This window comes from Lactuca sativa, chromosome 2 (genome assembly GCF_002870075.4).
Source record: "Lactuca sativa cultivar Salinas chromosome 2, Lsat_Salinas_v11, whole genome shotgun sequence".
Lineage (NCBI taxonomy): Eukaryota > Viridiplantae > Streptophyta > Magnoliopsida > Asterales > Asteraceae > Lactuca > Lactuca sativa.
The window spans coordinates 127045106-127061183 of NC_056624.2; the positions used below are offsets into that span (position 1 = coordinate 127045106).

General features: G+C 32.6%; 1 protein-coding gene and 1 long non-coding RNA gene across 8 annotated transcripts; both read right to left on the bottom strand.

Moving 5' to 3' along the window:
- Positions 1 to 3412: 3412 nt before the first annotated feature.
- LOC128132383 (uncharacterized) lies at positions 3413 to 11653 on the bottom strand. Its single transcript, XM_052768924.1, has 4 exons — positions 11245 to 11653; positions 4763 to 4794; positions 3930 to 4041; positions 3413 to 3825 (listed from the first exon to the last, which is right to left on the bottom strand). Exons 1-4 carry the CDS (start codon positions 11651 to 11653, stop codon positions 3413 to 3415), a joined length of 966 nt encoding a protein of 321 aa, XP_052624884.1.
- A 290-nt stretch (positions 11654 to 11943) lies between these two features.
- On the bottom strand, positions 11944 to 15692 carry LOC111898597 (uncharacterized). 7 transcript variants are annotated; one of them, XR_008230252.1, is made up of 6 exons: positions 14748 to 15692; positions 14537 to 14595; positions 14384 to 14455; positions 14168 to 14303; positions 13471 to 13599; positions 12702 to 12925 (listed from the first exon to the last, which is right to left on the bottom strand). It is a non-coding gene; the product is annotated as an uncharacterized LOC111898597 (long non-coding RNA). The 7 variants fall into 7 exon arrangements; XR_008230255.1 differs by adding an exon at positions 11944 to 12071 and having other exon boundaries at positions 12882 to 12925; positions 14168 to 14595; XR_008230251.1 differs by having other exon boundaries at positions 14168 to 14595; positions 14748 to 14867; positions 15008 to 15692.
- Between the last annotated feature and the right edge of the window lie 386 nt (positions 15693 to 16078).

Consider the following 16078-nt stretch of genomic DNA (forward strand, 5'->3'; position numbering starts at 1 on the left):
ACAGTTAGGCGGGCACGCCTGAGATGTACAAATGTCATTTAACGTCAACGCCTGAAGAACGTTGGAAAGGTCTCTAGTCATATCAAGCATGGTTATACGACTCACATTATTTATAAATCACCGATAGTTTACCAACCTGGTTTTCTTCAGTAGTTTTATTTATACCAAATAGAACTAAACACACTATGCATACTGGCCGAGCCAGGGTTTTCAAAACTGAATCATTTATGCAACGGTTTTACATTTAAATACGTATACTTCATGATTAGCTTTAGCTAGTCACATGAAGTAGTATTTTGCATATCTATACGATTTTCAGAAACGAACATTCATGATTGTATACGAAATCGATCACACTACGTTTTTCACTAAAGAAAATATCGAATTTTCTTGAAACTACATAGTCATTTCGGCTCGCTCATCAATAAGTTTTCATTACAAATTAGTGCTTATGAACTCACCAGCTTTATGCTGATATTTTTCAAACTGCTTGTATTCTCAGGAAATCAGTAGACAGGTACTTGTTGGATTTTCGAGGAACCGAAGCATTTAGAGTTTTTAAGTTTTATTTTGCAAATGATTGGATGTATTTCAAACTGAGTTTCAAACAGATGTAAACGTTTTTATTCAAATATTCACTGTAATGGTTGTGTTGCTATGATTGTTGTTATTCATTGGTTGTAATGCTATACATGACGTCCTCTGCCCCAGAACGTTTCCGCCATCGGTTTCGGGGTGTGACAATCCTTGGATTTCTTTGGTAAATATTTTCATAATACCCTAGTGTTTATATACAATTTTATGTTAGTTTCACCATTTTCACACATTTTTGTGTGTTGACATTCTTAGGATAATAACCTTTCCTAGAAGTTCATCCACTCCACTCAAGTGCCAAGATCGAACATCTCAATCCTTTAAATCATCCACAAAAATTCACTCAAGGTGAGTTCATACCCCCACCTTTTTCAAGATTTTCATGGTTTTTTTTAGGGGGGGGGGGGGGGGGGGGATGCAAGAAAAACTACATTTTGGCAAAATGTTGTTATATGTGCTCATCTATATGTTGTGTATAAAGTTTTTGTGCAAACTATGTGATTTTACTAGTTATTTCAAGTTTTCATGCATAATATGGTTAAGTTATAGTATGAAACTATATAAAAGCAAGTTTGACTTTACTACATGAACAAATGGGGAAATTATGATTTTTATGATAAAAGGAAATTTTCTATCAAGAATGAGTTTTCATAACTATTCTAAGACGATATTCTTTTGGGTTTTGACCAAATTATGAATACTCTAAAACAATAGTATTATGTATAACAAAATGTATAAATGGGTTCACATTTCACTAACTCTACAACTTTTTCACCAAAACTATAATGGGTATAGTTTGTGGTTCATTTAAACTAGCTATCAGTTTTTGGACATTTCACGGATAAATATCTCAAACTAACACTATGCCACTCTATAAAACTACTATACAAAGGAAATGCTTCTACATACAAAAAGGATGTTCACTACATTACATGTAAACCGCTGATACAGTTTGTGAGACACACTCTTTTCACGTACTTTACCTAAAGTACACCTTAGGTCCTGCATTATAACCAGAGTCTCCTGGAGGGAGAGCGAGACCGTTGTATATAGATCTATATGGGATTGACAACCCCACACCTAAGTTGTTCGCTATAGTTAGACCGAAAGTTTAGGGTGACAAATGTCTACAAGCTCCGACGCCTGAAGAACGTCGTACAGGTTACTAGTCGTATTAAGTATGGTTATAATAACTCACATAGGGTATTAGCAATCATATAGTTTACGGGGACAATGCTTCTTCATTTGGTTTTTATAAATAAATAAATAAATAAATAAATATATATATATATATATATATATATATATATATATATATATATATATATAGCTATATGATACTACTACACAATATACAATACTACTTACATTTTTGGTCTTAGGATTTTAAGACTACAGTTTACATTTAAGAAAATATTAGATTTTTTGGAAAGTTTTACGCTATCAGTTACAAGGAAACATTACAGATTTTATTCATACAAAAACGTTTATGAACTCACCAACTTTAATGTTGACACGGATAAATATCTCAAACTAACACTATGTCACTCTATAAAACTACTATACAAAGGAAATGCTTCTACATACAAAAAGGATTTTCACTACATTACATGTAAACCGTTGATACAGTTTGTGAGACACACTCTCTTCACGTACTTTACCTAAAGTACACCTTAGGTCCTGCATTATAACCAGAGTCTCCTGGAGGGAGAGTGAGACCGTTGTATATAGATCTATATGGGATTGACAACCCCACACCTAAGTTGTTCGCTACAGTTAGACTGAAAGTTTAGGGTGACAAATGTCTACAAGCTCCGACGCCTGAAGAACGTCGTACAGGTTACTAGTCGTATTAAGTATGGTTATAATAACTCACATAGGGTATTAGCAATCATATAGTTTACGGGGCCAATGCTTCTTCATTTGGTTTATATATATATATATATATATATATATATATATATATATATATATATATATATATAAAGCTATATGATACTACTACACAATATACAATACTACTTACATTTTTGGTCTTAGGATTTTAAGACTACAGTTTACATTTAAGAAAATATTAGATTTTTTGGAAAGTTTTACGCTATCAGTTACAAGGAAACATTACAGATTTTATTCATACAAAAACATTTATGAACTCACCAACTTTAATGTTGACACTGTTCAAAAGTGATTGTATTCTCAAGAATTCGGTGAAATAGGTATTACGAACATGTTTTGGGGATAAGCGTCACTACATCATGATTGCTGTATTCAAATTATTTGTATTTTCTTTTGAACAAACAACATTTGTAAACTATGTACACTTGTAATCTCAATGTATGATGTTTGGGTTGCTATGTTTTATTTGTATTCAATTGTTATGATACTATACATAAAGTCACTCAATCTGCCCCCAGACGTTTCCGTCGTTCTGGGCGGTGTGACATTATGGAAACCTTACGTTAGTAGTACTTGCTGCCAGCACGAGCCCATGGAATAATTGGGAATATGGTAAAAAATGAGAAAACTATTGATATATGCATATATGATTTTGAAAGCCCAAAGTCCTTGTTCCTCAAGAATCCCAAAGGCGATTCCTTCGCAATAGATTCAAGCAGATATATTAGCTTGATGACCTAGATCAGAAAACCGATAGAATGAAAATACAAACAAATAATTACCAGGTTGATGAAAAAAATTAACAACTTTGGTTTAAACCAACCGACGATTCCGATTGTTGACACCCAAATTTGAAAATTCGATGTGACTCCAGGTATAAAGGTTGAAAACAAACGATGTTTTCCTTTCTCCTCTTGAAAGCTTATGGGATTATTCCTGATAAGTAGTTTAAAGACATGTCAAGTGAAGAGAGATTGGATAATGATCTGAATGATGAAGGGATTAATCCGGTGAGTGAGTTTCTAGACAAATCAAGAACTAAAAGATTCGATAATTGCCCTAAAGTTGATGGAATGGTGTGTGTGAGAGAGTTACCTGATAGATATAAATCATGAAGATTAGATAAGTTCCCGGGAGTAGAAGGAATTGCACCAGAGATTTGACAAAATCTGAGCTCAAGAACTTGAAGCATTTGAAGCTGAAGACCAAATCCATTAAGGATTGAACCAGGTAGAGTGAATCGGGAAGCGTTGAAGGACACCGGATTGGTTAAATTCGCAAGTGAATCGACTGCAAGTTGAGGGTTTTTTCTTCTAGGTCGTGTTCGCTTAAACCCTGAAATGTTGATTCCGTTAAAACTGTCGTTTTGACATGAGATTCCGACCCAATCGAAACACGGAATCCCTTATCTCTATGTCGTTGAAAAAAGAAAGCTTAACCTTTCAAGACGATAAATGATTTTGAGATGGAGAAATTAGGGTTTCGAGTGTAACTGGTGACCCACAATCGGCAGCGAAAAGGTGGGCTCTGGATCCCTTTCCTTCCGATCAACTGAACACACAGATAGACAAAATAAATGATGGATGAGGGGTATTTCCAAAGCGGTATAACGCAACGAGAATGAGAGAGAGGTGATGAAGGTATAGATGGTGGTGGAAGAGAGAAGCAGACTTTATTAAGAAGAGAGTGTGAGTGGAGGAGTCGGTAGAAACATTTGAAAGCAGTAGTAGATGAGACGGTAGAGATGACACTAATCCCATTTTTATTGGTTACACAGGGAAGGTGGAATAAGACATTAAAAAAGAAAAAAAAAAATCCGCATCAATATTAGGAAACTACTATTCCTAAGGGGGCTTCTTATTTAATATATTATATAATTACAACAATTCAATAAACAAGAATATCATCCTATATTATATACACATAATAGGTTTCGTAAATTATCCCAGGTTCTACTATTACCATAAAAAACCAGATACAAATTACCATTCAGATAACAAATTTAAAGCATGTGTGAAAAAAAAAAATACAAAAATCATATGCAAATATTTATATACTGCTAAATAATTATCCAACAAATAGTTTTTGACCAATCAAAAACTCACAAACCCATCTATAGAAATCTCTCTAATAAAAAGTCCATCTTATGCCACATGGCATCTTCTCGGTCACCCCAACAATTTTCCTGGCCATTTCATACGAAAGTCAAATTACTATTGTACCCATGATCCTTAAACCTTTGATTTCTGGAACATATCATTTCCGAAAATACCTTTCTATGCTTTAAATCGGGAACCTTATTATCTGCAATATATAAATGATTTAATTCAAATCCATTAAAAAAGGAATATAATTCAGTTATTTTTAGGCAATTATTTAAAATTAATATGAAGTAATTAGACTGATATTATCCCATAAACCCATGGATTTAATTCAAATTTGTCTTATTTTTTTATTAACTCCTACCCATAAATTAGCACATTTAAAAATGGAATTGAAAGTAAAAAAAGAATTACTATATAACGGTTTATTATATTATGGGATAATATCCCTAATATCATGCATCCAAATAATTTGCAAATTTATTCCTTAATAGTTTACCTTTTTTTCGAGTTGATCTCTTATAATTTTTTCTCCAAAATACGTTTCTTCCCTGCATCTTCTACAACAGAACGTTAGGTTAGTTTTCTTTGTATTATGATTAATCATTCCTTTCTTTTTCTTATGCAATCTATTCATCTTCTCTTCTGTTTCTCAATACAATACAAACTTACACTTAATGTATGTTAGTGTTTGTGTGCGTTGTGTGTATATGCTTCTATAGTGTTGTGTTTCTATGTTCTAAAATCGACATATACAAAATTTTCAAAACAAAATCCTGCAATTGTGCATTAGTTCCATCTGTTTTGTGACGATGACGATTTTAATATTATCAACTTTATTGTATATTTTCAATGCAAGAGGGCATGTTAAAAGTAGCACCTGCCATGTTTTTATGTGTAAAACATAAGTGTACTTTTATTTTCATAAACTTCCTGCATTTTATGGGCCAATTTATAGAAACATCTTATGCAATGTTCTTTGAAAGTTTTACCATTAACACAGCTGTTGAAACAAATAATAGTATTCACAGCTTACAATGGAAAATATTGTAACAAAATGAAAGTATGAAACACACATTTTACTATTCACAAAAGTATACTAGCACACATTTTATTATTTATAAAAGGGAACACAAATCTTCTTAAGCACATAAACACTACATAGCTAATGTGGACTAGTCCACATCGTAGAGATTTTGCTTATTAGACTGGAGTTCTTAGGTTCTAATCTGGACATTGGCAAAGTTTACTAACTTGGTGATACTAACCACTAACCAGCTCTTAAAAAACACCTAAACACCGTATAATTTTCCTAAAAGTATTAATAAATTTTAATTAGCATATTATCACATAATGTTGAAAAGAATATTTAAGCAACATTTCCTAATGTTTAGCTTATATTTTGGTCATTATCAAATAACAATCCATTTAAACAAAAAATGTTAACCATTACAAACGTTAACCAAGGAAGTATTAATTTATTGATAGTTAAGGAGATGTACATAAAAAGAAACTACAACCACGTTTATAAGTCTAAATACCTAAACTAAAATTCTAAAAATTAAAATTCAAGATAATATACGACAGTTTATCACAACTCCATTAGAATTTTTAATATCTAAATTAAATATAGTATATTAGTATGTACGATAGCCTGAGAGTTGAGATATGTAAGTTCTTTTAGTGTGTACATTATAGATTTATAGTGCATTAGGATGGACGGAGCAATGACATTTTGAGGCTATGGGGATGGCAGTACCCGTGGTACCGTCGGGGGTCACTTCGGTGCAAAAGCTTGTACCGTTGAAGGTGTTGAAAAATATTAAACAACTAAGTATTTTATACATTAATAACTAGGTGTAAGACCTGTGTATTATATATGTAGATTAAAACAAAAGTTAAATATACAGTTGTAAATATTAGAAAAAAAATTTATAAATAAATACAAACGAAATGATGAATAAATAAATAATTCAATGTATAATAATAATAAAAAGTAAATTTGTACTTTAAATAAATTGGCTAAATCATAAATTTTCGAAAAGACTACTTTAAATACAACATTAGATGTCCTATTTGCAAGTTTATCGTGTACTATATGGTTAACAAATATAGAAAATATGTTTATTTATTTTTCAATACATAAATAAAAGTTTTCAGAAAGTAGAAGACTATACGAGGAAATGTTTTTATTTTCAACTCCATGTTGGAAATCAAAGAAAAAGACCATTTTAATTAGAATGTAGAAAGCTATTAATGACAGCTGTAAGAAAGTAGATTGCTATAATAGTAATGTTTTTATTTTATTTTCCGCTTCATGTTCGAAATCTTCAAAAAGATTCCATTTTACAAAGTAGGATGCAATATATGATAGTTTCTAGAAAGTAGAATGCTATAAAAGAAAATGTTTTCTCTTTAATTAACAAATATTCAAGAAAGCGTTATAACCTATATGTTCAAAATGCCAAGTTAAAACTTAATATTTTTCAGTATAATTGAAACATATTATAATTATTGTATTCATATAATAAAACTGGACATTACAAATCTTAGCATGAAAATACTGAAAATCTCATCATTTAAATAATAAATAATAATAATTATGTATTAGTAAAATGTTTTTAGTTATTCAAATCAATAATTACATACCAATAAAGATACCAGTTTTAGTACTTTAATAATTTGTATACAAATTTATAATATACAAAAAAAGTGTAATGCAGTTATCATGTTGTTGATGTTTTAGCAAGGAAAGTTGTTATATATGTCACAAACATATGTAAATATTGAAAATCCGAATAAAAAATTAATTAAAATAAAAATAAATAAATTATCACCAAAATTATCCTAATAACTCCATGTAGGTAGTTCAAGCCCAAAAACATAATATCGCATTGTTAAAACCCACAAACCAAACCAAACCAAAAGATGAAATAGTCATAAACTGAAAATGCACTTAAAATACAAACGATAATTAGTTTTAAATTCTTAAACATTTATTTATTTCTCTACTCTGTCTTGCATCGTCTTGAATAGCCATCCTCCATGATAGTTGAATGTGCTTTTGTCGATGATATTGATGTTGGCGCATCAACATTAATCACTTAAGAAAGCTTGCATTTTAACTCAAAATGATGACATAAAACTTTAGAAAGAGTGTGTTTGGCTAACGGACTTGTTGCTGTGTTTTTCTTAACATAGTACAGGGAGTGTTATAATCCCCCATGAATGATATTGAGTAATTAATTTAAAAATATGGAAAATATGTAGTCAAAAGGTTCGGTATTAATGCTAACTAGGACCAATTTATGAAATGTTTTGATAAAAACTACACTAACTCTTGAATATTTGTTTGTCAAGAAATGTTTATTGACAAGAGAATCTTATATGTCAAGGAGTCAGTGGGAGTCTTAATGGTCTTGAAAGGTTTCAAGAACAAATCAAAATAAACCTTATCGATCATCACTAGCACACGAGTTGAGGTTTACAACCTATCGTGTTGACATTATTTTGTTTCTGTGTCATTCCAATTAAGTTAATTATGCATGTGAGTTATATGAGTTCTCATTTGAATGCATAAAAGGCAAGGACCTTGATCAATGAAAAGTACATTGATAGGAAAGGGTGAGCTGCTTAACTACTTGGAAGACATGGTGGGCAGCTGTGTGTTATGTTTATAATAATCATCATAGTGGGAGCATAAATGTTATGATTGCATGATTATTAAGACAAGTATTGCAAGTTAGCAATATTAATTATAGAAAAACAAGAGTTTTTACCTTGCAAAGTCGTAAGGGTTGTAAAGTTGTTTTGCTATAATTAAGGGAGAGAATATTATGCTTCATTTCAAATCTAAAGGCTTAGGTTGTGGAATCTTAATAAATTTAGTCAAGGATACATAGTGTGTTCTCAAAAACCGATTATAATTACAACATTCCTCTTCATAGCTCGAATTTGGAGAACGTAGCACATAAAATATTATGGTAGAAGATTGATAAAGTATCAAATCTTTATGTAAGACATTATGCATCGTGTCCCATACGCTTCGGGTATAGGATCGATTGCAAATGCTATAATATTTGATCATTCTAAAATTTTCCAAATGTCTAGCGCATTTAGAGGGAAAAAGGACAAGAATCGGTTTTGACTAAGATAATTAAACAACTATCAAAGGACAATCCAAAGTTCGCCGAGGATTGGTCACTTGTGAGTAGTTGGAAGTATAGTATTGGATGGACCATATCGACATTATTATGAATAGATAAGATTCTATTAGGAATGAGTTGTCATATGGAAAATATGGAAACGTGTTCATATTGGGAATTGAATATAGAAAATCTATATCTAGATTAGAAACTTTTATGCAAAAGGATGTTCAAAGGAATGTACTTTGAGTGAGAGACATCATATCTAAGGAATTGGATTGTAACAATCTCCGATAGAGGACTTTGTAATTTCATAGGCAATAGTCATTGTGACTTTAGTGCAGTGACATTACAAAAGGATCGTTGCATAAAATGTTAGAATCTAACCTATTCCATAAGTGGCAAGAATTTGATATTATTTCACTTGTGAAAAGGATTCGGAGTTGTGGAATGAGTATGATTGGAAATGTGTTCAATTTGATATATTTCACAAAGTAAGAACCATAGGTAAGCATTGTATGCATGCTAAGAGCATGAGACAAGTGTAGTAATAATTCAAGTAAGAAGTTGATTATTCGAAACAACAAATAATGAGTAATCGATATGGTGATAAATAAAAGGTGTTTTATTTATACTCAAAGGTTTGAGGCCATATGGGATTAGTATTATTCTTGTGTTTCACTTTGCATGTTTTGACTTCCTGAATAATTTAATTGGTTTAGAACAGTCAAATTATTCGAACGGGCCACAGTCGTTCATATGTTGGAAGTAGGTATGAATGAAGACTGTCGTGAATTGGTGTGTGGATTGTCTAAAGAGTATTAGACATAAGCAAATGTTTGCTGCAACGTTCATGAGTGCTTATGAATATGATTTGAGCATTGGATTAAACCCACGCTCACTTGGATCACTCCATGAATTGTATCACGAGTGATTGGTGAGACGATAACATCTTATATTCTTGAAACCGAGATGTGTGAGTTGTATCTTGCAAATCGGTTGCACATTGATAATATGTAAACGCACCAGTAACTTGGTGTCATAAAACATATTGTTGTGTGTGATTCGGTGAGTGAGTGCAAGCGAGCATTGGATCAAAGTTTATCCGTTCCTTTTATCTAAAGTAGGATAAAAGCGATATCTTTGGGCCCCTTGATGATTTAGTGATGACAAACGTAAATGCTCGGCCGGGCTAGGGCTAATTTGATTTGTTCAATTAGTCAGTCGTCATAAATCGGAAGTCGAGAAATAGTACAGAGAGAATGATTAGAAATCATGTCTCATACGATATCTAGAATGGAGGAATATATGATCCCTTATCTAAAGGACACACGTATCTAATAGGATCAGAGTTGACAACAGCTTTGGAAAGCTACGATTGCGGATCAGGATCTGAAGTCATACGCATAATAGTTATTAGACTTATCCAAGTGGGAGACTATTGGATTAGTGTCTAAGTCCATAACTATTTTGGTATGTACTTGACCCGATGGTGCATGGTCCTTTTGGGTTGCCTTCACCAAAGCAACTTGATAAGATGAATTATGGAGAGAAAGGATTAAATATGATTTATTAATATATTATGAGAATAATATATTAAAGGAGAAATCATATTGTTTAATTAATATTAGTCAAGAATTAATAAGAATTAAGTTTGTGACTAAAAGAGATTAATTAAACTTAAGGGACTGGAATTGTAATTATAAGATAATTGCAATTGGACCATGGATTGCCTTATATTATAAGGTTGGACGAATTCTATGGGGAAACCCATTAGAAATCGTCCAAGGCCTTTAAGGAAAGGAGTCCATGGGTTGCTTAGGGCTTAAACATCCAAATTAGGGTTTCCTTGTTAGATAACCCTAATAGCCTCACTATATATAGAACCCTTATGCTCCAAAAACGTGGTGAACTAATGGTCTAGGGTTTCCACACGTTTTTGAGAGCCTCCTTCTCTTCTCTTCTTCATCCTCTTGCTCTTGGTGTTTGTGAACCATTAGAGGAGTGACATTTGTGACTCTAAGCTTTCTAAAGTCATTACAAGGAGGAATTGTGATTGTTATTGCTACATAACAATCAAGGTAATATCTTAAACCCATTCTTATGTTAATATGATTACTTGTATGCTAGAATTAGGGTTTATAGTCTTGGATAACTTGCATGTACAATAGAGAAACCTAGATCCAAGCATTAGGGTTTGTATGAGCACATAGGATGTTCTTATGACTAAAACCCATCAGTTATAAGGTGTTATAACCTCACCTCAACGGGCCCATACCTAATGTTCTAAGCAAACAATATTACAACACCAAGTGGGGGAAATAGGCAACAAGATGCAACACCAACTTTTTTGAAAATAAGTATGTTTTATTTTTGATTTTTTTTTCGAATTTGGTTTTTTTTCTTTTTTATTTCTTTTTTCTTTTTTCCCTTTTATCATTGTTACGATACGGATTTTTCTTCAAAATAGCGTAAAACTTGTGCGCACCCCCCCCCCCCCCCCCAACAAGCTCCTTTCTTTATTCCATTTCCGCGGAGTTCGTCTTTTGAAGTAGCACACCAAGCCGCTGTCAAAACATATTCCTCCTCCGGTGTCCACCATTGTGGAACGTCTGCATTTTCTGTTTCAACCGTTATCGATTTCCCTTTCGATTTTCCTTTCCCTTTCCCTCTCCTACTACCTCCTGCTTCCACTTCAACCGATGTGCTGTAGACGATGCTTGGTTGGTTGTTTGTTGCATCGAAGCAAAAGTAGGGAAAAGATTTTGTTGTAAATTTGGGTTTTGACCAATTAAATTTTGTTGAAGGTAAGGTGAGTTGGGAAATTGCAGTGGTTGTGAAACGGGATTGAAGCGGCGCTTTGGTATGAGATTTGTGGTGATCCTTGACACGATAAAAGATTGAAATAATTTTCATAACCCGAGAGGCGAGGTTGTGTTTGAGTTTGATGATGGAGGGGGGTGTTTGGGTTTTGCTCTATTTTTTAAAAATTTAAAGAAAATATGTGTATAAGATATAGAGAGAATGAGAGAAAGGTTTAAAAAATGGGTTAAAAATAATATTCATAAGGATAAAAAAGAAAAAAAATATATTTAAGTTTTGACCGTTTGCAAACGGTCGAGTAATTAACCTTCAAAATTCCATCCGTTTCGATTCATGGTAACGGCCACGAGTGAAGACATAACGAGCTTCAACGAGGAGGAGGGGGGGGGGGGGGGGGGGGGGGGGTTTCCCCCTTACGAACGCGTTTCCGTGTGCCACCTCAGCCAAGTCATTTCTCGTTGTGGCCTATACCGTCCGCTCTCACTGGTATCATAATAATTTTTTTCCGACACTATAAAACAGATTAAAAAAAATTGAAAATTACGACTTCATCAAATATAACAACGAATATAAATATTACATTTTAAAGTTATCATGTGCATTTAATTATTTTTTTGAAATGGATCCATTACATTAATTTCAATTTCAACATTTATAAGTGTGTCTTTTTCAACACTACAAATAATTGTTTCGTTCGTAAAATTATCATCTATTTTGCTACGTAAGTTGGTATTCAAAGAGATTTATTTTGAAAAAACATCTTTCAAAATCAAATGTTGCGGTTGCAATGGACAACCAAAATTAATTTTAATAACCTATAAACAAAATAAATAAATAAATAATTTTTTTCTGTTTTCTAACTTTCACCGTCAAAATAAGAAAGTCTAAAATTCCTTTCAAGTCAACAAATTAACAAAAACTAATAAACAACTAGTTTATAAACATACAAGATTCAAACAAATTTGTTTCATTCTTGGACTTCTTAACTTCGGATTTATTGGACACAGTTGTTGATTTGGTTTGCTGGAAGAAGCGTGAGAATTGGGCTATTACTTTTTACATACGCAAAAAGAAAATAATAATAATAACTAGAAAAGGTTCCCCGCGTTGCGGGGGGGTCGGCGGGGGTCGGAATACATAGTAATTAAGAAGGATGTTATATAAAATCTATGCATGTTAGCACATATTATCAATGTACTTTTAAAAAGCAACCCAAATAAATAGAACTTTCAAAGTACAATCTTGTAACAATAATCAGAATTAAGGAAAATATATCAAATCTAATATCCATGAAAAAATAGATTTCTTATGGCATTCATACCCTATGTTATAACAGTGTGATTGCCCATGCTTTCCGGTGTGTACCTAACACATCACAAAACGACACATTAATGTGGCTTCACAAAAGGGTAAAATAGCCAAATGTCGCAAAATGATGTGTTTGTGACTTGTGTGTTCTGGTTTTACTAATTAAAGTAGAAATTCAATTGGTTCATAGAATTCATGTTATTTACCTTAGTGCTTCAGTTTTCTAATTAATTTCCTGGAGGGTGATGACTCCCATTGAATGACCAAAAAAACTAAAAAAATTGAAGTATCATTAAGATTTTTATCCAATCCATTAAATGAAAAGCTAAATTACACAACCTTTAATTACCACCAACATAAATGACAATTTGAAGGAAAGAGGTATATTCATTAAAATGAGTTAATGGCAATATAGTGGTCATGCGGTTAACTTCACCAATAGAAACTGATATGATTATTGTTTGAATCTGATTTGGGGCTTATGTAGTTGGGTTAGTCGGTTTTCTTTATTTGAAAGTAAGGGTAAAATGGTCATTCTTCATTACCCATTCAAGATCACCAAAATAAAGTTAATAAACACCAGGTTAGCAAATTTTTTTTACCTAACTTGCTAAAATCCCAGATCCATTATGTGTAAGTCCTGTGATTAATATCCCTTTGGTGGGTGATCTTCTGATCTTATAAAGTTGCGCTTTCAATTGTGCAACTTGCATTCATAATGGAAGAACCACCTGTACAGAAGGAAGAGCAAAATGAATTTAGCAAACGAATAAGATCTTTAAAAGTAAACCCAAAAAAAAGTTTCAAGTATTGATGTTAGGTCTTCATTCAATGACAATTACTGGAAACTGGTCATGACAACCTTTGACACCTAAAATACATCAAACAAAATAAAAAAAGTACATATGAAAAAATAAAGAGCTTTATGAGTTCTATGAATGCAATAAACAACTGCCAACTTTAAAATCGATTCATGAACTGCTATCAAACACTTAAAAGGATTATGAGGTATGATGTTGATCTTCAAAGTAAGCCAATATACAAACCAATATTTAGAGGGTGTTTGGGATAACTTTTAAAGTGACTTTTAATTTTTATCTTTTTCTAAAAGTCAAAAAGATGTTTGGTAATCCTGACTTTTCCAACTTTTTCAATAGAGTAAATGGCATCTTTTTGAAAAGTCACGGAATCCTGACTTTTCCATCTTTTACAAAAAGGACTTTTTAGCTTTAAAAAGCTAAGCTAAACACCCTCTTAGTATTTCCTTTGAGAAGAGGCAAAAATACCCCTTTTACCTACTTTTTACACATTCAAGTTGTATTGCTTTTTTCCAATTCCAAGTGGGGAATCCAACATTGTTTCCAAGTAGGGAAATCAACATTGGCATCTGTGTCCACTACCTCCAACGGGCCGATTGAAATTTCTTTCTCCTGACCTGTAGATTTTTCGGTTTCAGTGTTCAATCTAACCATTCTCTACTCCATAATTCAGTGTTACAAAATAACCATATTTTACCTCAAATCAATTGCTTGTTACAGAAAAAAATTCAGAAATCAATAGATGGTGAAGTCGAATGCATGTTGTTTACTAAATTGAAAAGGAACATCTAGAGCTTTAATATAATTGTACGAAACAAAATTGCAATCTAAATTTAACCGAAACACGTACTCGTCGGAAATCGGAAATCGATCATTGATTAGAATGATCGGAGAAATCAGAACCGGTCTCTGCAACGCAACAAAATACTAAAGAAAAGGTCCATAGAAGGGGAAAACAAAACTAATTTGCTTGCAAGTCAGGAGTATACACAGAGTTTAAAGTTGTTGGTTATTCGTACTGACTTATATAATAAATTTACAAAATAGTAAATTCCAATGACCTTGTGCTAGTGCAACTGGCATGGGAATCCTAGCTTCCATGCTCTGCATCTTCAATGATATCTTCCACAAATAATTAAAGCTGATTGCAGCTGAAACCTCCAATTGCATGCATTCATGACCTAGCAATATAAATTGTGTTTACAACACAGTAGACATCAAAATCGACAACTAAGCATATAATGAGAGGTGTGTTTTAATTATAGCAATCACCAATAGAAATGGTTTGGGTAAAAATAGAGTCGGAAATTAAATAGCGTACACACAAGACAAATCTCTAATTCTTCTTGGAGATAAAGCAATTGGATTCTATCTGAAAATCAAAATCAAACAACTCAAAAGTAAATTATCGAGTATAATCAGAGATTGAATCGATTTGGGTGTAGCCGATAATATTGCCTTGAAAGGTGCTTCCTCGATAGTGAAGTTGGAATGTGGTGAGAGACATAAAGAAAAAAAAACAAACTTGGTCTATTTGTTATGTGAAGTAAGGTTTAGGGTTTGTTTGCTGAGAAAAGTGGTGCTCTCGTTGTTGGTCCGGGGATGGAACGAAGATGCAGTAGCGGTCGATGGAGGCACCGGCTTCAAGACTTTCAATAGTAGTAGAAATCGACCATATCAGTCGATTTCTCCAGCCACAATCGGCGGCAAGGAGGTGGCCTCTAGTTCCCTTTCCTTCCGACTGGTTGAACATATCAGTCAAAAGGTGACTTCAGAGAAGCGCCACCGTTGGTGGTATCTGGAAAATTAGGAACATGTAGAAGTGAACATTCGGGTGGAGAGAGAAAAAGGAAAGAGGGACGATGCTCTAATTGCAAAGCGGTTGGAGGTAGCGAATAGTCTTTGATCGAGAGAGATGATAATCTGTAACACGAGAGCAAAACGGTGGAGAATGAGAAGCGGACACGTATTGTGAGTAAGACTGTCCGGCGACGACCACCACTGACCATCCTACTCCCAAGAAAATGCTTTTGAAAAGTTAGACAACTTTATATAAGAGAAGGGACTATTTCTGCCAATTCCTTAGGCACTTTACTGTAGCAAAGGTGGGATAATTTTAATATATAGTATAATGAGGTTAAATTTAAAGCTAATGTAAAATAGATAAAACCTTCAGATTAGATGTTTCTTGAGATGTGATTTCAAAGGTTATGGTGTTGAATGAGTAAGATTCAACAACCTATCATTAAGGACATGACAAAAATCTGTGATACGGTATATATATATATATATATATATATATATATATATATATATATATATATATATATATATATATATATATATATATATATATATATATATATATATATATATATATATATATATATAT